General features: G+C 41.3%; 1 protein-coding gene and 1 long non-coding RNA gene across 3 annotated transcripts; one reads left to right on the top strand and one right to left on the bottom strand.

The window, feature by feature from the left end:
* Window positions 1-304: 304 nt before the first annotated feature.
* Window positions 305-5,800, bottom strand: LOC139360585 (uncharacterized). The gene is made up of 3 exons (XR_011618069.1): window positions 5,680-5,800; window positions 3,633-3,694; window positions 305-1,471 (listed from the first exon to the last, which is right to left on the bottom strand). It is a non-coding gene; the product is annotated as an uncharacterized lncRNA (long non-coding RNA).
* LOC105478127 (toll like receptor 8) lies at window positions 4,045-21,383 on the top strand. 2 transcript variants are annotated; one of them, XM_071088307.1, is made up of 3 exons: window positions 4,045-4,154; window positions 16,867-17,043; window positions 19,009-21,381. In XM_071088307.1, exons 2-3 carry the CDS (start codon window positions 16,873-16,875, stop codon window positions 19,987-19,989), a joined length of 1,152 nt encoding a protein of 383 aa, XP_070944408.1. In that variant the 5' UTR covers window positions 4,045-4,154; window positions 16,867-16,872; the 3' UTR covers window positions 19,990-21,381. The 2 variants fall into 2 exon arrangements, with proteins under 2 accessions (XP_070944408.1, XP_011733441.2); XM_011735139.2 differs by having other exon boundaries at window positions 16,867-21,383.
* The last annotated feature ends 5,382 nt before the right edge of the window (window positions 21,384-26,765 follow it).

Raw genomic sequence — 26,765 nt, 5'->3', positions numbered from 1 at the left:
TTCAAAACATTAGGACAAGCATAAATGCCAATCAATAGGGGATTCGTTAAAATGCTACATGCATAACCATCTATAGAGCATAGCCATTTAAAAAAAAAAGAACAAGACAGATCTGCATATCCAAACCAGAATGCTAGCTGGAAAAAAAAGATGCAGAATAGCATGTATCGTGTGAACTAAGTTTTCAAAAAGAATTCTGTATGCCATTATATATCAGTATATACGTAGGAAAAATTTTGAAGAACATATACCAAACCATTAATAATGGTTAACTCTGAGGAGTGGAATTTGGAGAGCGTTCATCTGATGTGTTCTACGTTCCTTTATTTGGATGTTTAGGACCATGTAATAATATTATAATCAGAAAAAATTTATATACAAAAGAAACTTCCCTTAATTCTATCCATTCGTCCTCTGTGTTTCCCTTTAATTTTCCCAACATCCATCCATCCATCCATCCCCATCCATTTTCACCAACATCCATGTGTGAGACCAGGCTGGATGGATAGAACAGCCCATGGGCTCAAAAGGTGTACAGCCTGGTAGAGAATGTAACACGGAGCCACCAAAATGTCATCCAGCAGAGGAAGTGGCAAGTACGACAGAGCTTTCCGTTCAGATCCAAGCTTTGCTGCTGAATTTGGGTAAATGACTGAGCCTTCATGAGCCTGTTTCCTCCTCTGAAAATGGGGATTATAGTAACAAGCAGAGAGAATGGGAGTGGTGGGTGGGTAGAGCCTTAAGTAAGTGCTGGTGCAGAGGACTCCATCCCATCTGGGCCACACACCATCAGGAGGGACATGGGGACCTGAGGACAAAGAAGACAAGCAGCCCATATCCGCCAGCAGGACCTGGCAAAGTGGGCATGACACCAACAAGTTGCATCCCAGAGGTGCCCACAAAGCGCTCAGGATTTGCAAAGCTAAGGTCAAGCGGAAGCAGGAGCAGACAGTTTCAGGAAGCACCTGTGGCCTATCTCACCTGTGTCTTCCCTGGCCAGGGAATGGCAGCCGCTTAAAGGGGCCAAAGGAAGCCACAGTGTGGCTCCCAAACGCGGACGCACAGTAGCTGTCCTCTCAGGAACTCTGCACCCCCATTTAAAACCAGGATCACATGAGATTTGTGTAAAGGAAGCCTCTTGTGCATTTCTTCATCCAAATCGTTGACTTAAAAGTTTCTTCCACATAAGTCCTTTCACTTTAGCTTTTTATATATTTAGCATCGATTTCACAACAAACAACTGATTCCAGGCACTTGGTGTTTTCCCAGACCTTGAGCTTTTTCCAGGGTTGCACGTTATTTTCATATGTGGTACTTCGAAGCGGCCCCAGTGTGGGAAAGCCATTTGCCGCCTTATGAATTGTCTGGTCATCACTGACTTGAGAGGAAAGGGCTGTGTCCAGGGCTGGGGAAGGCCCCAAGAGTGGTTCTTCAGGCCTGCTGTTGCCAACAGTCCAGGAATGTGTGAAGTCTGTAACAACAAGCGTAGTAATAATAATTCTAGCTCTACTAGTTGAACACTGACTTTGTGCCAGCTACTTTTCTAAGAGTTCCACAATATGAGCAATTTAATCCTCGAAGCCAGCATCTGAAAAAGATACTAGTATTCTTATCCCAATTTGACAGACGAGAAAACTAAGGCTCAGAGAGGCTTATCTGCTGGTGATTTGTGTGTCTGGGAAGTGCACGTTGTCTGGCAGGCTTGCCTGGCAGAAGCGGTTCATGACAGGTCTTCTCCATTTTGGAATCAAGATCTGTGTCAGCATGGATGGCAAGGGGAAGAGCAAGGAAAGACTGGTCTAGGAGATGCCCAGGAGCTTTCAGCCGCACAGTGTAAGGTGGGGAGAGCAGACCTGGCCACCAAGGACCAGTTTCTGGGCTTGGGCAGAAGCCAATCATCTGGCTACTTTACAAGCAGATGGAACTTCTGCTTCTCAGTAACCTTCCTGCCCTGGTGTCAATTCCATTTTCATTTTCATCTTTTAAGGTACTGGCTGTATGGAGAAAACTGAAGGCTTATTTGGTATAAGTAAGTTACTCATTTTTATGAGTTTGCTTGACGTAGATACTAGACTGTATGTGTGTATATATACATATAAACATGCATATGTACATAAAAAATATGTCATATATACATTTTATATACACACACACACACACACACATATATATATGCATGCTTTATAAGGTCAATTGACTGGTCTACAATTGGCTGACACTGGTGGCCTAGAAGCCAGAGTATGTGAGTCCCCCTTTTCTAGAAAGCTGACAAACTCTCCAGTTCTGAGGATCCTTGCTCAGTCAACCGCTGGAAGTCATTTTTAATTTTTTTTTTTTTTTTTTTTTTGAGACAAAGTCTCATTCTGTCACCCAGGCTAGAGTGCAGTGGCACTATCATGGCCCACTGCAATCTCTGCCTCCCAGGCTCAGGCGATCCTCCTCCCTCAGCCACCTGAGTAACTGGGACTACAGGTGCACACCACCATGCTTGGCTAATTTTTGTATTTTTTTAGAGACAAGGTTTTGCCATGTTGCCCAGGTTGGTCTCAAACCCCTGAGCACAAGTCATCCTCCTGCCTCGGCCTCCACAAAGTGCTGGAATTACAGGTGTGAGCCACTGCACTCGGTCCATTCTTACTTACTTTCTTTACTTTATTTCCGAGCAAATGTTTGGAGGGAAACCAAAAGACTGGGATGCGGCCAGCCGAGGTCTTTGGGTTCACAATCACAAACGTTTTTGGTTTGCCCACAAAGGCCCAGGCTGCACACTCTGATGTCATAGGAATCACTTCTCAAACCGTGCACCAGGTCTTGAATTCCCTTAGGGTGTGATCTTTAGAGTTCCATCTAGGCATACCCACCCAAGCCATTCTTTGACTGCTGACAGGCCTTCCTTCATAACAAGGTGTTCCACAGTCCATTTATATATGGATGTCATCTCTGCCCACTCTGCTGCCAATTTGGTTTTCTCCCACTCCTGGGGTGTAAGGCAAGATGAAACATATCACATCCCATTCTAAACTTTATTCTTGTGGCCAGGGGTCAGCAAACTTTTTCAGTAAAGGGCCATATCACAAATATCTTAGGCTTTACAGGCCAAGAAGCAAATTTGGAATATTATGTAGGTACTTATAGAGTAAAATAAAAATTTCCACAATTATTTAATTGATGAAACTCAAAATGTAATAATAATAATCGAAGGCAGGTTTTTTTGTAGCATAGGTTTAATAATGAGAAGAATGGAATCATTTTTGGAGGTGATAACATTCTGCTTAGTTGGAATTTAAAGTTAGTGTTCTTTATCATCAAATCCATTGCCAATGTTCATCTAAAAATATTTTCACTTCTGGGCCGGATTTGGTTCAAAGGCTGCAGTTTGCTGACCTCTGCTCTAGGTTAAACCTTTTGAGGCCCTTGCTCTGCGAGCATAAAATTGAATCCATTTATCAGACTAAATCGGGAAGATTAAATTTTCCAGCCTCATGAATGCTCAGCCATTGACTCACTCGTTCATACAATGAACACTCATTTAGCTTATACTATACGCCGGGTGCTGGGGGAGGCACGGGGCACCCAGGAGAAAGATGCTCGCTTTGCGGCCACAGCCTGGTGGGAGGGAGACCCACACCTACTGGTGCTATCTCAGAAACATGTGGAACAAAGATGAAGCAGTGTTCACGTTATTCGCCTACATCTGTGAATTATACAAGGAAGATGAGCTTGAGAAATCCTAAGTTCAGTACAAATTTATGGTAACTTTTTTAAAAAAAGAATACACTGAAGTTTTCTTAGTGAATGGAATAATGTTCCCTTTTTCTCCCCTGTACACACAAATACACAAAAACTAAAAAAATACACTGTATGTGTCTGATTTGGGTTGTATTTACATCATTTTATAAACAACTTTTTCCTGCAACTTCAGCTTCAAAGTTTTAAAGCACAGTCAATTAATGATTTGGCAACAGCTAAGCAATCACAAGTTCCCTTCTTTTCATGTAAACTTCTGTAAAACACATGCGCTAGGTTCTGCTGATGGTAAATAGACCCACATCAGGAAGTTAGCCATTTTCTCTTCTCGGCCACCTCCTGCATAGAGGGTACCATCCTGCACTGCTGCAAGTTACGGAATGAAAAATTAGAACAACAGAAACACGGTAAGCCACTTCTATTTCTTTAGCAAAGCTTTCCAATAGAACATGGGATTTCTGACCCAGAAGTCTGGGTTGGTGGCAAATAGTGTGAGCCAAGAAAGTAATAAATGGGCAAATAAGGATAAAAATTAAAGATCAAAACAACTGTAAATGCAGGTAAAGCGGCTTTTGCTGTGATCTTTAATTTGTGCATATGTTAGTATAAAAGAACTAGAGAGTAAATTTTGAAAATCAAATGCAGTGATGATCTTACTAATGTGAACAGGAAAATAAGAAAATTCCAAGTTAGAAATTGAACTGGAAATATTACCTACCCGCCCCACCAGAGACAATATCCTCTTCCAGAACAACAGGTTGGAGGAGAAGGTGAGGGAAATATTTTTCCTTTGCTATTTCTGTAGGAAAGGACAGACTCTCTTCCTTCACATACATAGGTCAATTGCTAAAGCCTAGTGAAGCCTGAGCTTAATCTACTGTTGAAGGCTTACAATTCAACATTAATTGCTACTTTTCTTGGTCAGAGTTTTAAAGAATTAGGTTGGTGCAAAAAACCGTGATTACTTTTGCACCAACTTAATAACATGCTACAATTTCTGTAGTTATTATTTTACACTGTCTAGATATAGCAGGTGGTCCGTTTTTGTTATTGTCAAGAACTGTCAGACTAAAAACAAACTTTATACTTGTTTTTAAATGATACGTTTTCTAGAAAATTCAATGAGGTTTAAGAGTAATTGAAAAGTCTGATTTCAAGAGTCTCATCCAAAATTACCATATATTTTCCCCCAAAGTCCTTGGAGTTAATTTTGACAATTTAATGTACACTTAAGTCTTTTGACGTTAATGTTTTGTTTTGTTTTGTTCTGAGATGGAGTCTCGCTCTGTCACCCAGACTGGAGTGCAGTGGCGCGATCTCCGCTCACTGCAATCTCCACCTCCCAGGTTCAGGTGATTCTCATGCCTCAGTCTCCCAAGTAGCTGGGATTACAGGTGTGTGTCACCAAGTCCAGCTAATTTTTGTATTTTTAGTAGAGACCGGGTTTCGCCATGTAGGCCAGGATGGTCTCGAACTCTTGACCTCAGGTGATCCGCCTGCCTCGGCCTCCCAAAGTGTTGGGATTACAGGCATGAGCCACCGTGCCCAGCCTGAAGTTAATTTTTATACCCACCTAATGTTCATTATGGATCTTGAAGGTAAATTAATTCTGCACTAAAATTTTATGATGCTTTACAAAATGACTGTAGGTGGCCCATATGCAATTGGGTCAACTGGGCCAATGACACATATGGGATTGCAGTTGAAATTATCCAATTTCTACTTGATATTTGTAAGCTACTGCGATAGCCAGTATAATTGTATTATAAGAAAGTGGTAAATAGTCAGGGCCCGGTGGCTCACTGCTATAATCCCAGCACTTTGGGAGACCGAGGTGGGCGGATCACTTAGGTAGAGACCAGCCCGGTCAACATGGCAAAACCTTGTCTCTACTAAAAAATACAAAAATTAGCCATGTGTGGTGGTGCGCACCTGTAGTCTCAGGGACTCAGGAGGCTGAGGCAGGAGAATTGCTTGAACCCAGGAGGTGGAGGTTGCAGTGAGCAAAGATTGTGCCACTGCACTCCAGCCTGGGCAACAGAGTGAGACTCTGTTTCAAAACAACAACAAAACCAAAAAAACAAAAACACAAACCTGGTAAATAGAGTAATAATAAAATCAAATTAAACTTGCAAAAATGGCCACTTTGCTCCCACTGTTGGCCAATGGAGGTCAAGGACCTGGCTGACCTGCCTAAAGGCAGAGGTTGTTAGCCTTGGCAATGGACTCAAATCAGAGGGGGAGCTTTCAAAACTCCTGCTGCCCAGACTGAACCCCAGATCAATGAAACCAAAATCTCTGGATATGGGGCTTGGCATTTGTAGCTTTTAGAATTCCTAAGTATCTCTACTGTGCAGCCAAAGTTAAGAATCAGTGCCTTAGAGCATCAACAGTTGTTTGGTCTTTCTTAAAAAGCACAGTCCCTTTTTTTAGGTGGCTAGAAATGCTCCAGTAAAAGCTGAAATGTATTTACTAGCCACCTTGGTTTGATTTTAGAAAGCAAAATAGAAGTTCTAAGTATGCTTTCTCTGAGAAACTGAGACTTTAGATAAGGGTGAAGGCAGTTGATGGAGTTCATTCTCCTCTTTCAGTCACTGCTTCTCATCTTTTCATTATAATAACCTAAGAACCTCAGAGTTTATGAAAGAGAGAGCAGTCTTATGGAAGACCCCAGACTTACAGAATATTAGGGCGTGTTTCACAGGGAAGGATGTCATTTCCCAAGCTTAGTCTTTGAAACTAACCATGGACATTGTTGAACATTAATGTTGGACATCATTTGTAAGTGCATCTTAGTGTCACCTCCAGGATCCATTGAGGGGAACGTCATTCCAATGGAACATCTCTGAGTTCAACTGGGTTATTAAATGGAGTTGAAGGATTTGTTATTTTTAAATTAGTAGCCCCAATTTATGACTATTCAAGACCATAGGACAAGCCTGCCCAACCCTCAGCCCACAGGCTGCATATGGCCAAGGACAGCTTTGAATGCAGCCCAAGACAAATTCATAAACTTTCTTAAAATATTATGCGATTGTTTTTTAGCCCATCAGCTATTGTTAGTGTTAGTGTGTTTTATGTGTGGCCCAAGACAATTCTTCTTCTTCCAGTGTGGCCCAGAGAAGCCGAAAGATTGGACACCCTGCTATAAGACATAGTAATTTAAATGCATAACCTGTGGTTCTGGATTGGCATTAGCAGATACAGGCTGTGTTGATTTTGCAGACAGTTACAAAGAGCTGCTAGTTGGTGTGTATGTCTAAAATCAGTAGATTTCCTGTGGTTCTAAGGAATGACAGAGAATCTGGAAGTTCTCTGTGGTAGCCTGCTCAGTGCAGAAAGGGAACATGGAAAATCTGCCACTAGCATTTGAGTCTTGGAGGTTCCACATAGGGCTGTCAGGTCTCTGCTGATCATTGAAACCAGATCAAGGCCAACTAGCCCCTTGGCTTCAGCCCTCCTAATTCATTAACTACTCAGGTAAATCTAGGGTCACTTTCAACTCTACCACCTACCATCTGAGTGACCTTGAAGACATTCATCTCTCTGAGCCTCAGGTCCCATGTCTGTAAAGCAGGGGCCTCATGGACTTCATTTATTTATTTATTTATTTTTGAGGATTAAACAAATGTTCCCTATGCTATTTCCCAGCATCCAATAACACGATTTTTCATATTTTTGTGTATGTTAAGTCAGGACCCATCTCATTACTGATAAGTGTACTTAATGTGGTCATGTTTTCTTTTGTCTTCCAAAGTTGTTAGTGAATCCATTGAATTTGGCATGGGTAAAATAAAGTATCTATTATTAATTGTAAATTTCATCTAAAGTGACAAATCCTACCTGCATAACCATTTCTTAATTTCCTTTCATCATGTATCAGTGGTCAACATTGTTAACTGCAAATGAATCAGAATCCATTAAAAATTAGAATTATTTCCAATCTGGCAAAAATTCAACTCTGGTTGAATCCAAACACTGTGCTGAAGCAGCTAAGTAATTCAGTTGAGGAGATTAATTACACGTTATAATCAATAGGTTCTCTTGACACTTCAGTGTTAGAGAACATCAGCAGGACCCATCCCAGGAGACCTTGAAGGAAGCCTTTGAAAGGGAGAATGAAGGAGTCATCTTTGCAAAATAGCTCCTGCAGCCTGGGAAAGGAGTCTAAAAAGGTAAAAAGCTGTTAATTCCAGGAAGGCAGCTTTAGGCCCCTCCCAGACCACCTGCACTGCACACTACGTGGGATTTATTCTAGCCTCACATGGCAGCGTCCCTACCTTTGTGCCCATACATCTGGTCTCCGCCCTGGCTGCAGCCCTCCCCTTCAGGCAAATTCTGGGTGTGGCCTGTCTGCTCATTGCAATTCCCAGGGAATGAGTTTTCCGTGAAGGCAGACTTTCTGAGCTGTTCTTCAAACTGCGCTGGTCTTTTAAAAATGTGTTTGGTGGCCATCAGCATCCAATTTCAGAAGAAAGATTTGGGTGAGGACTGAGAGAGTTGTTGTTGTGCTGTCTGTTTCCTTGGACCTAACCAAAGAACAGATGATGTACAGAAAGCAGAAAAACTGTTGTGAAATTGCTTCCTCAGTAGCAATAGCTGTATTTGGCAGGGAGAGGAGAAGTTGGGCAGACTTTTTTTTCTTTTTTTCTTTTTCATGATTCATATGTTTTCTTTAAAGAAGTGGGTTTTGCTTTTCTCTGGGTGCTCCAAGACAACCCCAGTGAAAGATCTGGACCACAAAGACCCAGTCATCCTCATCATCAGGGTGTTCATTGCAGCAAGCTCAAGGGCATGCCAGGCAAAGGGCTTTTTTCTGGCAGCATGAACTTGTCTCAGCAGAGGGTTTCACAGAACGACTGTCATTTACCTGTTCTCTGCTCTTACTTGATTCGTTTCCCAGGACTGCTGAAACAAAGTACCACAAACTTGGTGGATCAAAACAGCAGAAATATATTCTCTCACAGTTCTGGAAACCACAAGTCAGAAACCAATGTGTTGTTGGCAGAGTTGGTTCCTTCTTAAGGGGTTAGAGGGAAAATCTGTTTCATGCCCCTCTCCCAACTTCTGGTGGTAGCCAGCAACCCATGATGTTCTCTGGCTTGCTGCTGCATCTCTCTAGCCTTCACCTCTCTCCTCATGCGGGTGGCCTTCTTTCCCGTGTGTCTATTTCCAAATTCCCCTTTTCTTATAAAGAGACCAGTTATTGGATCAGGGCCCACCTTAATTCAGTAGGATTCCATTTTACCTTGATGACATCGGCAAAGTTCAAATAAGGTTGTATTCACAGGTACCAGGGGTTAGAACTTCAAATTATCTATTACAGGCACAATTCAACCTAAACACTCCCCTTTTTTGATTCTCTATTCTTCCACTTCTGCTCAATCCAGGTTCTTCACTTTATCAGCTCCCAATCTAATACTTATCTTATTTCTAGTAAGCACCCTCTTCCTTATCTTAACTGGTCCCTGGGGCCTGGCCTGAGCCTCATTATACCATCAGCTGTTGACATCAAGGGTGGACTTCTCTTTCAGCACAGAAGGCACAGGGCTGTAGGCTTCAGCCTTCTCTGCTTTTCTCTGCCCCATCTACTGTTCATCCACCTGCTTTCCATTTTCCTAAACTTTGTAGACAATTCTTGTCAACTGTTGTCTTCTCCTACACTTTCTTTGATCTTATAGGATTCTATTATTTTACTATTGCTTTCATGGGAGCACCCAACTGTTAGGTTCAACCAACAGAAGTTGGTTGTGCTCTCTCGCTCTTTCTTTCTTTCTGTCTCTCTCTTTCTCTCTATTTGTATAGTGGTATTTTTTTTTCCTCTATTTTATTTGCAGAGTTGCCATTTCTCTAAGTTATTGTAGAGTTGCTGTTTCTCTATTCTATTTGCATATTTCTCTTCTACCAAGCTGGATTGTTTCTATTGATTGGTTCTGCTGTAATGAGGGTGACTTCTCCTTAGTACCTTTCTCACTTCATCTGGGACCAGATGCCCTTTGATATCTTTCTGGAGCCACAACTTTTGGTAGTCACAGCCATGGGTGTGGCTGAAAGGAAGAACTTGGCTCAGAAGGTACAGCTCTTGCTGGGCCTTTGGTCTCTGCTCTGTCTTCTGAGATCAGTGGCTGCTAGGACCTGGGGTTCCCCCATGCCAGGTATGGTTACACAGCACTCCTATGGACTTGAGCAGAGCACCCTGTAAGGTGAGCATTAGTATTCCATTCAAACTCTGTGCAGTCCCACACAGAATATAGGTGGAGCAATGAAGTTCTCCCCAACTTCTCTGCAAGCAACCTGTTCACCATTTCTTGCCCTTCCCATTGATGTACTTTTCAAAATCAGATTATTTGGAATTTGTCAACTCATGTTTCTTACTTTAGTACTTTTTTGGGAGGACAGCATTAGAAACTTCAAGCTCTTAACTAAAAAATGTCTTTTGGAATCTTCTGGCCATTTCCATGGCCCATAATTTGCTTTTAAGCTGCTTTAGACTCCCGGAGGCTATTTTCATCCAGAAAGAACAGAGCAGAGCTCAAAAGACTCCAGTTTTTGGTCTCTAGCAGCCTCTAGAGGATTTTCCCCTCAATTGCTCTCTGCCCCGTATGAAATAGAGTTGGATTTGAAACAGGATGTTGAGGCCTTACCTCCAGGCTAGTGAGGCCACACAAGATGGATCCTGCCCTCTGGACCCGCCCAAGTGTCCACCTAAACATGAGTTACCTAACAACAATGTTTTGTTTAGCACGTAAAGGGAATGGTCTGGAATCTGGCCTTGCCCTGACGTATTCTCCTTGGACCTTTTTAAAAAAATAATTTGTGTTAATCTGTAGTTAAAAATTGTAATAAGGACCTGACAAACACTACCTCAGTCAGATGATCAAGGTACACATAAACAGTGAAAGTCATGTTGATAGCATGCACCCTTCATATGATATGGCTAGAATGGCCCTGGACTTCCGTGATCTTCCTCCCCTAGACCCATCGGCTCAGTATCATCATGACAAAAGCATCAGACAAGTCCCCGTTGAGAAACATTCTACGTAACCATTTCCCTTCCCAGTTATATTTTTCTCCACGGTACTTTCCACTGTCTAATACTCTATCTTTCAAAATGGGCAAGTATTTTAATCTGGTTTGTTCATTGTTTTATCTGCAACTCAAATACAGTTCTTGAAATAAAATACCTGCCTAATAAATATTTAATGAATGAATGAATATAGAACTGCCTTATCCATTTAATTGCCACATGGTATTCCATTGTGTGAACATAACATCATTTATTTACCCAGACTACTACTCATAGGCATTTAGATTATTTCCAGTCTTTTGCTATTGCTAACAGCCCTTGCAGTGAACATCGTTGTATATAAACATTTGCATATATGAGGGTGTGTCTTTAGGATCTACTTTTAGAATTGAAATTGCTGACTCCAAGTATATGTTTCCAATTGTGATAGATATTACACATTACCCTACATCTTAGAAGTAGTGTTAATTTAGACTCCTACCAGCAAAATTTAAGAGTATTTGTTTCCCCATATCCTCAACTGCATAACAGAATAAGTGAAAAATGGTATGACGGTGTAATTTTTGAGTGAGGTTGAGTGTCTTTTCGTATGCTTTAAGAGCAACTTATGTTTCCTTTTTATGTGAACTGTCTGTTAATATATTTTTTCAATTTTTCTATTGGGTTATTTGTCTTTTCATTAATGCATATACCTATTACATATTTATACCAAGTATGTATTAAATACTAACACATTGATGAAACAGAGCAGAAAGCCTAGAAATAGATCCAAATAGCAGAAGAGTTAGTATGTGATACAGGAAGCTTATCAAATCAGTGAGCAAAAGATCATCCAATTAATAACGTTAGGGTAAATGGGTCTCCATTTAGAAAAAAATAATGTGGGTCTACACCTCACATTTCATACCTAAACAATTCCAGTGGGATAAGAAAATGAAATCATAAAAAATTACTAGGAAAAAGATGAGAAAATTGTTCCTAAAGCTGAAGTGTGGAAGATCCTTTATGCCTTACACTGCCCTGAGTGATCTCATTCACACCCATGGCTTCAATTGTCATGACTTCCAAATTCATTCCTCTGTCAGAACTCTCCTCTGAGCTTCAGACCCACATGCTCAGCTGCCTACTGGACATCTCTACTTGAATATTACAAACTCAACTCAAAAGCAACCTGTTAAACTTAATTAATAGTAGCCCTCCCCCAAACAATCTTCCTTCTCAGTGAATGACACTCATCCATCCAGGTGCACAGACCAGGAACCTAGAAGTCACTCTGAAGTCACCCTCTCCCTCACAACCTCTACCTCCCTTAATTCATCCATTGCTATGTCTCTCAAATGTACCTCCTAAATATCTCTTGAATGCATTTTTTTCTATCTCTATTGCCACTACCCTAGTTCAAACTCCCATCATCTCATGACTGAAGTTCTGTGCCCTCTTGCCAGTGACCACTACAGAATCAATATAAGCATGGTGCCATCCTGCTTAAAAACCTTCAAAGGCTCGCATCACTTCTCAGATGAAGATCAAAATCCATTCTTGGGGATAGGGGAATTGGAGAGATGTTGGTCATAGGACACAAAATTTCAGTTAGGCAGGAGGAAAAAGTTCTATTGAAGAGCTCTATTGTGCAATATGGTGACTATAGTTAATAACAACATATTATACACTTGAAAATCACTAAGAGAGTCCATTTTAAGTGTTTTCACCACCAAAAAATGATAAATATATGAGATAATGCATATGTGAATTAGCTTGACTGAGCCATTCCACATGTATACATATTTCAAAACATCATGTTGTACATCATAAATGCATACACTTTTTAGTTGTCAATTTAATTAATATTTTTAAAACCCACTCTGGTCTTTTTTTTCCTTTTTTGGAGATGGGTGGTCTCTGTCCCCCATGCTAGAGTGCAGTGCACGATCATGGCTCACTGCAGCCTCCACCTCCCAGGCTCAGGCGATCCTCCAGCCTCAGCCTCCCAAGTAGCTGGGACCACAAGCATGCACCACCATGCCCCACTATTTGTTTTTGTATTTTTTGTAGAGATGGGACCTTGCCACATGACCCAGTCTGGTCTTTAACTCCTGAGCTCCAGTGATCCACCCGCCTCAGCTTTCCAAACTGCTGGGATTACAGGCGTGAGCCACTGTGCCTGGCCCACCCTGGTTTTTACACAAGTCCCTGGCTTTCTCTCAGTCTCTTAAACTTATGTTCTCAGTAAGATGAGGACTGAAAAATGTCCACTGAACTTGGTGACATGGAGATACTGAGAATCTCAACGACATCTCCATTAGCCACTTCCTCTGTGCCATTCCAGTCCTCTGGGCCCTACTGTGGCAAGCAGTCGTACCATGGCAAACATGAAAGCTGATGTGCCTTGTCTCAGACCCACACCACGTCTCTCTGGATTCCTGTCCCAGGGCTTCTCTGGAGGTACAGCCTGGGAAACTCACGGGAATAGACACAGGGCCTTTGCACATGCTGCTCCCTTTTCCTGAAAAATTCCATTGACACCTTCGTTGTGCCTTACACATGCCTACTCAACCTTAGGATTGCAGTTCAGGTTTCACTTCTTTTTTTTCCTTTTTTCTTTTTCTTTTTCTTTTTTTTTTTTTTTTGAGACGGAGTTTCACTCTTGTTGCCCAGGCTGGAGTGCAATGGTGCGATCTTGGCTCACCACAACCTCTGCCTCCTGGGTTCAAGCGATTCTCCTGCCTCAGCCTCCTGAGTAGCTGGGATTACAGGCATGCGCCACCACGCCCAGCTAATTTTGTATTTTTAGTAGAGACAGTGTTTCTCCATGTTGGCCAGGCTGGTCTCGAACTCCCGACCTCAGGTGATCGGCCCACCTCGGCCTAGGTTTCACTTCTTTATGGAAATCTTCCCCAGTTGCCATGACTAGGCCAAAGTCCCCTCTTGTTAGGCTCTTACAGTGTCATGCACTTCTTTTTTATCACAGTGGAAACCTTGTAATGTGTTTAAGTCATATCTGTTGTACCCATGAGACTAGGAGCCAATTCATATATTGTGAGTGTAATCAAATAGACTCCCCAGGTCACCCACTAGCTAATCAAGGCAGGGATGAGTCCGGAAGTGACTTTGAAATCTAGCAATGTTGGGACTTGGAAATCACACAGGCTGAGATCTGCTCAGGTGCCTGAGCAAATACAGCATTGCATGCGGTGTCTCCCACAAAGTGCCTCGCATGTCTGAGCCCCGTTGCCCCTCCTTTTGGTGTGCCTGTGTCTTCCAGTACAGATGTGAAGCCTGGAGACCCATGGCTGCCTCTGCAGGAGCTCCATGTTTTCAAGCCATAAATCATCTTAGAATCCATAGCATCTAGATATATTAGTTTTCTATTATTGCAGAACAAATCGCTCCCAAATGTAGAGGCTTCAAAGAATACCCATTCATTGGCCTAAATTTCTGTGAGTTAGAATCTGGGCAGGTTTGCCTGAGTTCTCCACTCCAAGCCTCACAAAGCCAAGCTGGGCTCTCATCTGGAGGCTCTGAGTAAAAAATTGTTTCCAGGTTCATCCAGATTGTCAGGTGATTTCAGTTCCTTGCAGTTGTTGTTCGACTCACCACCCCACCACCACCCCGAAAACCTCATTTCCTTGCTAGCTGCCTGCAGAGAGCCACTCTCAGCTTCCGCAGGCTGCCAGCATTCCTTGTTGTGGGGCTCCTGCATCCTCAAGCCAGAAATACTGCATCCAATTCTTCTCATGCGTCTTACCCCTCTGACTTTTCCTTCTGCCGCTAACCAGAAAAAACGTTCCATCTTCAAACGCTCGTATGATTAGATTAAGCCCATCCAGATAAATTCCCATGTGCCATATAATATAATGTCATCACAGCAGTAACACCCAGGACAAAATTCATGGGGGCCATCTTAAAATTCTGCCTACCACACCAGGTATAGTAGAGCCTTGTTTTAGAGCAAGTTAAACATTAAGCAGCAACAACACAATAGTGTTGCATTTGAAAATAACTACTAGCAACTGAACATGTCTGGGAGTTCTGCTCCACTTTAATTTCCATCTCAAAAGGAGCTGGCTTTTCCTTGGCTGTTACAAAGGGAAATAATTATTGACCCTCAGAATAATCAGTGTCCACATAAAAATCTTTTATAACATAATGAAGGTGTGACATATAAAGGTGTTAGCTCACCGGCCCTAAATTTTAGGAGTATTTTTAAAAAGGCACTTATGGCTGGGTGCAGTGGCTCAAGCCTGTAATCCCAGTACTTTGGGAAGCTGAGGTGGGTGGATCACGAGGTCAGGAGTTCAAGACCAGCCTGGCCAAGATGGTGAAACCCCATCTCTACTAAAAAAAAAACAAAAAACAAAAAATTAGCCAGGTGTGGTGGCATGCACCTGTAATTCCAGCTACTCCGGAGGCTGAGGCAGAGAATTGCTTAAACGTGGAGGGACAGAGGTTGCAGTGAGCCGAGATCGTGCCACTGTACTCCAGCCTGGGTGACAGAGCGAGACTCCGTCGCAAAAAAAAAAAAAAAAAAAAAAAAAAAGGCACTTATCTGGTTTAACCCGTAATAAAGACATGAGTTGGGCTTTAGCAAAAAATCTAGGCTGGTTTCTGTGTTCAGTGAAATAAGATTTTTGAGAGTTCTGTTAATTACTACCCTTAATCAAACCAATCACATTAATCTGTTTATTGCATTGTATGGTTACCAAAAGTGACATATTCAGCCCTCTGTTTATTAAGAAACAGTAACAGAAAGTGAGGCACTCTCCTGTGTTACTGAGGGTGCATAAAAATATAAAGCACCATGTGTCTTCCCTAGAGAAGTTTCCAAATTAGCAAGCAAATAGCTATTAATGCTAATGTTTGTGTGATAAGGAACATATGAGTAGTAGTTATTCCACAAACAATTTTTTGAGGGCTGTTTACATTTGAGGCACTGTTCAGGCACAAGGATTTCAAAAGGAGATTGTGTAGCATGATGGCTTAGTTGTTAAAACTATGATTTTGGAATCAGATTGGCTCAAGTCCCCGTGCTACAACATACCATCCTTCAGAAAGGTACTTAAGTCTGTTTGTTTTTCCATCTGCAAAATATAAATGATAATAGGACCTACTGCACTGTGTTCCCGTGAGCATTAATGCGGGTGATCAAATGTTTATGAAGCACTTAGCACAATACCTGACATTTTGCTTGTTATTATTATCAACATAAGGTGCCCACTTTCCAGTCATGCAAGAAGAAAACATAATATATGTCACCATAGAAGTATAGAATAATTGTGGGAAATACCAGTAAGAGAGATACAGTTGTATAAATAAGGTAAAGATGACTGCCTTGAAAATCTAGGATGATACCGTATTAGAAGTGCATCTGAACTCTCCATGGGGGCTGGCCAAAGTTTCATCAAGTGTCATGTCAGTAGGTTGATGCTATCAATATATAGCTTGCTAAGCTATAGACTTACTATAAACCATAGCTGTGGTCCAGCTTAGACACATTATGGTGGTGGAGTATCTTGATTAATGGCCTCTGCAGAAGCTTCCCAGGTCTTCTCATCATCATAATCTCAGAGAGCTTCATCTTCAACTTCCTTTTTTTGTTGTTTTTGAGACAGGGTCTCACTCTGTCATCCAGGATGGAGTGCAGTGGCACAATCATGACTCACTGCAGCCTCAACCTCAGGGGCTCAAGCCATCCTCCCACTTCAGCCTCCTGAGTAGTTGGGACTACAGGCATGCACCACTATGCCCGGCTAATTTTTAAAATTTTTGTAGAGACAGGGTCTCCCTATGTTGCCCAGTCTGGTCTCAAACTCCTGGGCTCAAATCATCTTTCCACCTCGGCCTCCCAAAATGTTGGGATTACAGGTGTGAGCCACCACACCCAGCCCATCTTCAACTTCTTTTAGCACCATGAAGCTGAACATAGTAAAAAGTAAAATCATTCTCGACCTAATCTGATGCAATTTATTTAATTGTTAAGTGAATGCACACATCAAAACTCATACAAGTATGGTGTAGCACTGCTAATTTACTTACAAAACACCTGGCAAATACCGTTACTCTAATACTGTGCTTCTGCTTTTGATTTTCCTTAGGAAAACATGTTCCTTCAGTCGTCAATGCTGACCTGCCTTTTCCTGCTAATACCTGCTTCCTGTGAGTTATGCCCTGAAGAAAATTATTCTAGAAGCTATCCTTGTGAAGAGAAAAAGCGAAATGACTGTGTTATTGCAGAGTGCAGCAATCGTCGACTACGGGAAGTTCCCCAAACGGTGGGCAAATATGTGACAGAACTAGACTTGTCTGATAATTTCATCACACACATAACGAATGAATCATTTCAAGGGCTGCAAAATCTCACTAAAATAAATCTAAACCACAACCCCAATGTACAGCGCCAGAACAGAAATCCTGGCATGCAATCAAATGGCTTGAATATCACAGACGGGGCATTCCTCAACCTAAAAAACCTAAGGGAGTTACTGCTTGAAGACAACCAGTTACCCCAAATACCCTCTGGTTTGCCAGAGTCTTTGACAGAACTGAGTCTAATTCAAAACAATATATACAACATAACTAAAGAGGGCATTTCAAGACTTATAAACTTGAAATATCTCTATTTGGCCTGGAACTGCTATTTTAACAAAGTTTGTGAGAAAACTAACATAGAAGATGGGGTATTTGAAACACTGACAAATTTGGAGTTGCTATCACTATCTTTCAATTCTCTTTCACATGTGCCACCCAAACTGCCAAGTTCCCTACGCAAACTTTTTCTGAGCAACACCCAGATCAAATACATTGGTGAAGAAGATTTCAAGGGTTTGATAAATTTAACATTACTAGATTTAAGCGGGAATTGTCCGAGGTGCTTCAATGCCCCATTTCCATGCGTGCCTTGTGATGGGGGTGCTTCAATTAATATAGATCGTTTTGCTTTTCAAAACTTGACCCAACTTCAATACCTAAACCTCTCTAGCACTTCCCTCAGGAAGATTAATGCTGCCTGGTTTAAAAATATGCCTCATCTGAAGGTGCTGGATCTTGAATTCAACTATTTAGTGGGAGAAATCGCCTCTGGGGAATTTTTAACGATGCTGCCCCGCTTAGAAATACTTGACTTGTCTTTTAACTATATAAAGGGGAGTTATCCACAGCATATTAATATTTCCAAAAACTTCTCTAAACTTTTGTCTCTACGGGCATTGCATTTAAGAGGTTATGTGTTCCAGGAACTCAGAAAAGACGATTTCCAGCCCCTGATGCAGCTTCCAAACTTATCAACTATCAACTTGGGTATTAATTTTATTAAGCAAATCGATTTCAACCTTTTCCAAAATTTCCCCAACCTGGAAATCATTTACTTGTCAGAAAACAGAATATCACCGTTGGTAAAAGATACCAGGCAGAGTTATGCAAATAGTTCCTCTTTTCAACGTCATATCCTGAAACGTCGCTCAACAGATTTTGAGTTTGACCCACATTCGAACTTTTATCATTTCACCCGTCCTTTAATAAAGCCACAATGTGCTGCTTATGGAAAAGCCTTAGATTTAAGCCTCAACAATATTTTCTTCATTGGGCCAAACCAATTTGAAAATCTTCCTGACATTGCCTGTTTAAATCTGTCTGCAAATAGCAATGCTCAAGTGTTAAGTGGAACTGAATTTTCAGCCATTCCTCATGTCAAATATTTGGATTTGACAAACAATAGACTAGATTTCGATAATGCTAGTGCTCTTACTGAATTGTCCGACTTGGAAGTTCTAGATCTCAGCTATAATTCACACTATTTCAGAATAGCAGGGGTAACACATCATCTAGAATTTATTCAAAATTTTACAAATCTAAAAGTTTTAAACTTGAGCCACAACAACATTTATACTTTAACAGATAAGTATAATCTGGAAAGCAAGTCCCTGGTAGAATTAGTTTTCAGTGGCAATCGCCTTGACATTTTGTGGAATGATGATGATAACAGATATATCTCCATTTTCAAAGGTCTCACGAATCTGACAAAGCTGGATTTATCCCTTAATAAGCTCAAGCATATCCCAAATGAAGCATTCCTTAATTTGCCAGCGAGTCTCACTGAACTACATATAAATGATAATATGTTAAATTTTTTTAACTGGACATTACTCCAGCAGTTTCCTCATCTCCAGTTGCTTGACTTACGTGGAAACAAACTATTCTTTTTAACTGATAGCCTATCTGACTTTACATCTTCCCTTCAGACACTGCTGCTGAGTCATAACAGGATTTCCCACCTACCCTCTGGCTTTTTTTCTGAAGTCAGTAGTCTGACGTGCCTCGATTTAAGTTCCAACCTGCTAAAAACGATCAACAAATACGCACTTGAAACTAAGACCACCACCAATTTACATGTTTTGGAACTACACGGAAACCCCTTCGAATGCACCTGTGACATTGGAGATTTCCGAAGATGGATGGATGAACATCTGAACGTCACAATTCCCAGACTGGTAGATGTCATTTGTGCCAGTCCTGGGGATCAAAGAGGGAAGAGTATTGTGAGTCTGGAGCTAACAACTTGTGTTTCAGATGTCACTGCAGTGATATTATTTTTCTTCACCTTCTTTATCACCACCATGGTTATGTTGACTGCCCTGGCTCACCATTTGTTCTACTGGGATGTTTGGTTTATATATAATGTGTGTTTAGCTAAGGTAAAAGGCTACAGGTCTCTTTCCACATCCCAAACTTTCTATGATGCTTACATTTCTTATGACACCAAAGATGCCTCTGTTACTGACTGGGTGATAAATGAGCTGCGCTACCACCTTGAAGAGAGCCAAGACAAAAACGTTCTCCTTTGTCTAGAGGAGAGGGATTGGGACCCGGGATTGGCCATCATCGACAACCTCATGCAGAGCATCAACCAAAGCAAGAAAACAGTATTTGTTTTAACCAAAAAATATGCAAAAAGCTGGAACTTTAAAACAGCTTTTTACTTGGCTTTGCAGAGGCTAATGGATGAGAACATGGATGTGATTATATTTATCCTGCTGGAGCCTGTGTTACAGCATTCTCAGTATTTGAGGCTACGACAGCGGATCTGTAAGAGCTCCATCCTCCAGTGGCCTGACAATCCGAAGGCAGAAGGCTTGTTTTGGCAAACTCTGAGAAATGTGGTCTTAACTGAAAATGATTCACGGTATAACAATATGTATGTTGATTCCATTAAGCAATACTGACATTAAGTCATGGTTTTGCGCCATAATAAAGATGCAAAGGAATGACATTTCTGTCTATATGGCTATGTACCAAATTACCCCAAAACTTAGTGGTTTAAAACAACACATTTGCTAGCCCACAGTTTTTGAGGGTCAGGAGTCCAGGCACAGTGTAACTGGGTCCTCTGCTCAGGGTGTCTCAGAGGTTGCGATGTAGGTGTTCACCAGAGACATAGGCATCTCATGTGGTTGCTTTCTGGATTCAATTCCTCCTGGGCTATTGGCCAAAGGCTATACTCATGTGAGCCATGTGAACCTCTCCCACAAGGCAGCTTACTTCATCAGAGCTAGCAAAAAAGAGAGGTTGCTAGCAAGATGAAGTAACAATCTTGTAATTGAATCAAAAAAGCGATATCCCATCACTTCGGCCATATTCTATTTGTTAGAAGTAAACCACAGGTCCTGCCAGCTCCATGGGAGTGACCACCTCAGTCCAGGGAAAACAACTGAAGACCAAGACGGTGAGCTCTGATTGCCTCAGTTGGTCATCAACTATTTTCCCTTGACTGCTGTCCTGGGATGGCCTGCTATCTTGATCATAGATTGTGAATATCAGGAGGCAGGGATCACTGTGAACCATCTTAGCAGTTGACCTAATACACCTTCTTTTCAATATCTAAGAACTTTTGCCACTGTGACTAATGGTCCTAATATTAAGCTGCTGTTTAGATTTATCGTATATCTATGGCTACATGGTTATATTATGCTGCGGTTGCATTCGGTTTTATTTACAGTTGCTTTTAAAAATATTTGCTATAACATTTGACTTCTAAGGTTTAGATGCCATTTAAGAACTGAGATGGATAGCTTTTAAAGCATCTTTTACTTCTTAACCATTTTTTAAAAGTATGCAGCTAAATTCGAAGCTTTTGGTCTATATTGTTAATTGCCATTGCTGTAAATCTTAAAATGAATGAATAAAAATGTTTCATTTTATAAGAGGAGTGTATAATAAATATATGATAGAGAAATTGGTCTTTAATATTAAAAGAAATTGCCATATACACTGAATTTTTTGAGAACTCTTTTTAAAAAACTATTTGGTAGAAATCAAAGGGGAAGAAGTTTTCATGAAGCTTTTACATTAAGATACTTATTAATAGAGAAATTCTATCTTGATTCCCTACTCAGAAGACATAAATTCTATCTTGATTCCCTACTCAGAAGACATAAAGTCAGAATGCCTGGCTGTTGGTAGCCTTTGTGCAATTCCCCCAAATGAAACAACTTTGGCAACCCTTTCCACTTCTACTGATCCCTTGGTTCCTCTGCATCAGTCCATAGCATCCTCTATCCAGTATGAATCTTGAGATATCTAATGAAATTTACCCAAGAATAACTAGAATTATCCGAGCATAAGAAAAGGAAGTCCCTTGGCTGGGTGTGGTGGCTCGCGCCTGTAATCCCAGCACTTTGGGAGGCTGAGGCGGGTGGATCATGAGGTCAGGAGATCGAGACAATTCTGGCTAACACGGTGAAACCCCATCTCTACCAAAAATACAAAAACTTAGCCGGGCATGGTGGTGGGTGCCTGTAGTCCCAGCTACTCGGGAGGCTGAGGCAGGAGAATGGGGTGAACCGGGAGGCAGAGCTTGCAGCGAGCTGAGATTGCACCACTACACTCCAGCCTGGGCGACAGAGCGAGACTCCGTCTCAAAAAAAAGAAAAGAAAAGAAAGAAAAGGAAGTCCCTTCAGAATGAAAAGAAGAGAAACCTCCAAGGTACCATCTTACCTTTTTAGTTAAATCTTACAGCATGAGTTACCTTTTAATACATGCTTCTAATAAACTGACCAAAATAATGTGTCATAGTGTTATTTAATATGGACAAAATGGAAAACAGTGCAAATTTGCCAAGGACAATTTAATTTTGTCACATTGCATCCTGTTTTGTGACCATGATGAGTTTATACAAAGATGTTTATGCTTGTGGTTGTTGAGGTATAGGGACAAATATCTAAAAGCAAGATCAGAATGGTGTGGTATCTCACACCTATAATCCTTGCATTAAAATCTACCTCAATTGTAGGACTACCAGTTGAACCACATGCTTCCCACTGTCCTCAGCAAAGGGCACCTTAGTTAGAGGAAAGATAGAGTCTTTCTTTGGAGGAGGAATCTGTGAGGATTGAGTTTTATCAGCTACCTGGGAGTCAGACCCCGATAGATTCTCCTCCACACTCCCTGGACCTTTTCCTGCCAAGTGGAGATGCTCACTCAGAGGATATCTCCATTCTTTTGATGCAGGTCATTCATACTCAGATATTCTGCACTGTTCAAGCAATAAAAATTGAATGAGCACCTATTATGTGCACCAGTTGGCACTGTGTCAAAATGTACTTGTGGGGAGTCCTTGGATCATTGGTGACAGGTCTTCTCCTCTGCATTTTTCTCAAGACCAGGCCTCAGGGTAACATGTTTTCATGGAGTGAAAGAAGGGAAGGAAGAGTGGGCTTTGGAAAGTGGCAGCTCTGTCATAGCAGTCAGCCTCTGTGTATGCGAAGGACTTTCCAGAGGTCCCCCAAGCCTCCATGCTCCTCCTGGGATTGCCACAGTTCTTGAAACCATCCATACATTCTTCATTTCTATGTGCTAATGGAGCTGATAATTAAGTCATCAACACTTTAGTTATCATTATATAGCTGAGTATCCCTATTTTTCTAAGAGAAAGAGAATGAGTTATTTTTTTAAATTATTATTTTCTTCTTTTCTCTTTCCTCCTTTTCCCCTTTTCCCCACTCCCTAGTTAGCTCTTTAAAAATGCAATTATAACCTTTATCTTCCCTTCACCATACACTCCCTACAGGGCAAGCTTATCTATGTGCTTACTTAAAAGCTCCAGAGCCAGAAATCTCTCCCACTAGGGGACTGCCTCAAAAGAGAGGAGTCAATTTACAACCTAAAGCATGCCCACAACAAAACTCTCTCCCACCTGGAGGATATCTTGAGACAATGGTCACTTTACAACTTAGTTCTGCCCGAGATGGCACCAGCTCAACCACCTGGTACATAAGACACAAAAGCAAGTTGCATAGACCTCACCTGCTCACTCCCTTCCCTGCATGCCATTCATGCCAACTCCCCCTTTAAAAGCCCCTGCTTTCTGCCCCAAAAGCAAAGTAGTACCCTTAAAGTCAAGAGCCTATACTTCCCCCTAAGCTAACTTTTGGAATAAAAGTCATTTTATTGAGAATCTCCATACATTGTTGGTGGGAATGTAAATTAGTAAACCATGATGGAGAACAGTTTGGAGGTTCCTCAAAAAACTAAAAATCAAATTACCATGTGACCTAGCAATCCCACTGCTGGGTATATATCCAAAAGAAAGGAAGTAATTATATTGAAGAGATATCTGCACTTCCATGTTTGTTGCAGCACTGTTTACAATAGCTGAGATTTGGAGCAACCTAAGTGTCCATCAACAGATGAATGGATAGAGAAAATGTGGTACACATACAAAATGGAGTACTAGTCAGCCATAAAAAGAATGATATCCTGTCATTTGCAACAACATAGATGGAACTGGAGGTCATTATGTTAAGTGAAATAAGGCAGGCACAGAAAGACAAGTATCAAATGTTCTCATTTATTTGCTGGATCTAAAAATCAAAACAATTCAACTCATGGACATAGAGAGTAGAAGGATGGTTACCAGAGGCTGGGAGGGGAAGTGGAAGCTAGGGGAGGTGGGGATGGTTAATGGATACAAAAAAATAGAAAGAATGAATTAGATCTACTATTTGATAGCACAACAGAGTGACTATAGTCAATAGTAATTGTACTTTTAAAAAATAACTAAAATAGTGTAATTGAACTGTTTGTAACTCAAAGGATAAATGTTTGAGGGGATGGATATCCCATTCTCCATGATGTGATTACCCCTTGCATGTATGAAAACATCGCGTGTATCCCCTAAATATATAAACCTACTATGTGCCCACAAAAACTAAAAATAAAATTTTGTTTAAAAAGTCACTTTCTTTATACCACATCTCACCCTTGTTAATTGGACTCTGCAAGGGGTGAACAACTGAACCTGTGATTTGGTTAAAATTAGATCCTCAGACCCCTTCTGTTGAGAAAGAATAGGTCGCAAACGTTGCAAATCTCTTTTACCTTTCTCAAGGTTCTAGCCTCTCCTATTACTGATTTAGGTAAGAATATAAAACCATCAGGCCTGGGTTACCTCAACTATCTTCTTTGATCCAAAATGTATACTTAGTGGACAAAGACTTTTTGAACAACTAATATGTGCTAAGTCTTAAGGTGGGTTCAGAAATGGCCAGGATCCATCAACTAATCAATGGATAAATAAAATGTGATCTATCCATACAATGGAATATTATTCAGCCATAAAATGTAATGAATCACTGATACTATGATGCAACATGGATGAACCTTGAAAATGTCATGCTAAGTGAAAGAAGCCAGACAAAAAAGACCATATGTTGTACGATTCCACTGATATGAAATGTTCAGAATAGGCAAATGCATAGAGACAGAGAATAGGTAAGTAGTTGCCTGAGGTAGTAGAGGGTTGAGGGATTGGGAGAAGATGGGCATGGCTATTCAGGAGTTTGGGGTTTCTTATTGAAGTCATGTAAATGTTCTAAACTTGATTAGAGTGATGATTGCACAACTCTGTGAATATACTGACAGCAATATTTCTATTCCTGGCCCTTTTTGTGGGTGGTTTTTCTAGCATTTGCTCCACCATGTCTGAAGCTCCTGGCACTTACACTATTGAAGTCTTCTCTACCAGCTTTCCCAGACCCTCTGCTTTTTTCTTGGAATTGATCAAGATTTGCCAGATCTTGTTTGGCACTGACCTCTGATTGTTGGTTTCTGTAAAGAACCCCAAACTACAGGAACTGGAATGCCTGGTCTGGTCAAAGGAGAGGATCCGGTTGATTCTGGACAAATCACTCCACCTCGCTGAGCACGATTCTTCATCTATGGAGTGGATTAAATGATCTCCAAGTTACTTTCAAATATGACAACTACTCTAGTTTCCTTGGGCTGCCACAAACTGCATGGCTTAAAAAACAAACGTTTATTGTCTCATAGTTCTGGAAGTTAAAAGTCTGAAATAAAGGTGTCTGCAGGGCCACGCTTCCTCTGAAACCTACAGAGAAAGATCCTTCTTGTCTCTTTTGGCGTCTGGTGTTTGCCAGCAATCCACAGTATTCCTTACCTTGAAGATGCAGGACTCCAGTCTCTGCCTCTGTTGTCACATGGCCATCTTCCCTCTATGTCTCTCTCCTCTTCTTAAGAACAGAAGTCATACTCGATTAAGGACCCACCCTACTCCTACTATGACCTCATCTTGACTAATCACGTCTGCAACAACCTAATTTCCAAATGAGGTCAGCTTCCGAGGTCCTGGGGGTTAAGACTTCAACATGTAATTTTGTGGGGATGCAGTTCAACTCATAACAACAACCATGGCTTTTCTTCCTTAGAAATTACTGAGAACTCCATGAAAGTTGAAAATGCCCTTGTGAATGGGAGAGTCATTTACGACTATTGGAAGAAAAAGGCAATTTTCCTGTTGGCTATTAATAAAGCTATTATAGCAATATGGCCAGGTTTCTACTGTCATTATCCTTGAACTTAAAGTCATAATAGTATCCATTATTTCCAATGAGTACAAGGGAAGGTCACATAACTGTGTTCTCTTCATTTCTGCCCTTAAATACTTTCAGGGAAAGGGGGAATAGATAAAGTCCCAGGCCTTACTCAGCAATCGGGGCAAGATGTAGCAGTGTTTTGAACCTGAAGGACATAATTCAGGGCTTCCTGTGCCAATGACTCAAAATGGAAAATGGTCTTTATAAATGTCCCTCCAGTGTGCAAAGGGTAGAGACTAGAATTTAAAATTCATCAGATATTAATAAGAAAAACCAATGCAAACAAAAAATCTACTTATGATCATAGAACATTGCCATTGGGAAGTTGTTTATTATTTGAGCCTTTTTAAAATTTCTTTTTTTTGTGTGTGAGAAACATATTTCCAGGAGTAGAGAGAAAAGGCTCCCCTGTTTTATGTACTCAGTCTTTCCCTCCTTTGAGATTACCCCTAAACTATTTTAGGGATAGCTCCCTGGCTATCTCAGTAATGATGACCCCAGAAGTTCAGAGAAAATTAAGAGCCATGTCTGGGTTCGTGAGAAAAGCCCAAATGCAGTTGTTCAAGCCAGAAACCAGAGCCTCGCTGTTGACTCTTCCCTCTCACCCCGACATCCAACCACTCATCAAGGACTCTCCATTTGACCTCCTAAATTCTTCTCCCATCCATCCTCCATCTCAGTGTCCATCATCAACATCCCTTGTCCAAGATACCTGCATTGCTCACTAGCTTCCTGGTATCCACTCTGTTCCCTCCAATTCAGTTCCAGAAGCTAGAGTGATTCTTGTCAAAAGTGTGGCTTCTTCTGAATTAGGTTGACAATCTCAACTCCTGGACAAGACCCACAATCCCTTTGTGACCTTCCATTTGTGCACGCCTCCAGTCTCCACTCTAAGCACCCCCACCACTTGTCTTTGGTTCGTGCTAAGAACACACCAAACTCCCGTCTCAGCACCTACACACATACGACTGCCCCAAGTCACCTCTGACTCCAGACTTCACTTAGCTAATTCCTGCTCACTCTATAGGGAGAGTTAAATGTCACTGAGAGCAACTTTCTTCTAACCTCCAAATCCCACTCAAACACCCCCCTTATACTATCTTCTTAG

Source organism: Macaca nemestrina, chromosome X (assembly GCF_043159975.1).
Source record: "Macaca nemestrina isolate mMacNem1 chromosome X, mMacNem.hap1, whole genome shotgun sequence".
Classification (NCBI taxonomy): domain Eukaryota; kingdom Metazoa; phylum Chordata; class Mammalia; order Primates; family Cercopithecidae; genus Macaca; species Macaca nemestrina.
This window is presented reverse-complemented; position numbering and strand designations above follow the sequence as displayed.

Excerpts from the sequence above, each read along its gene's own strand:
- LOC105478127 (XM_011735139.2), top strand. The coding sequence starts at position 16,873 with ATGTTCCTTCAGTCGTCAATGCTGACCTGCCTTTTCCTGCTAATACCT.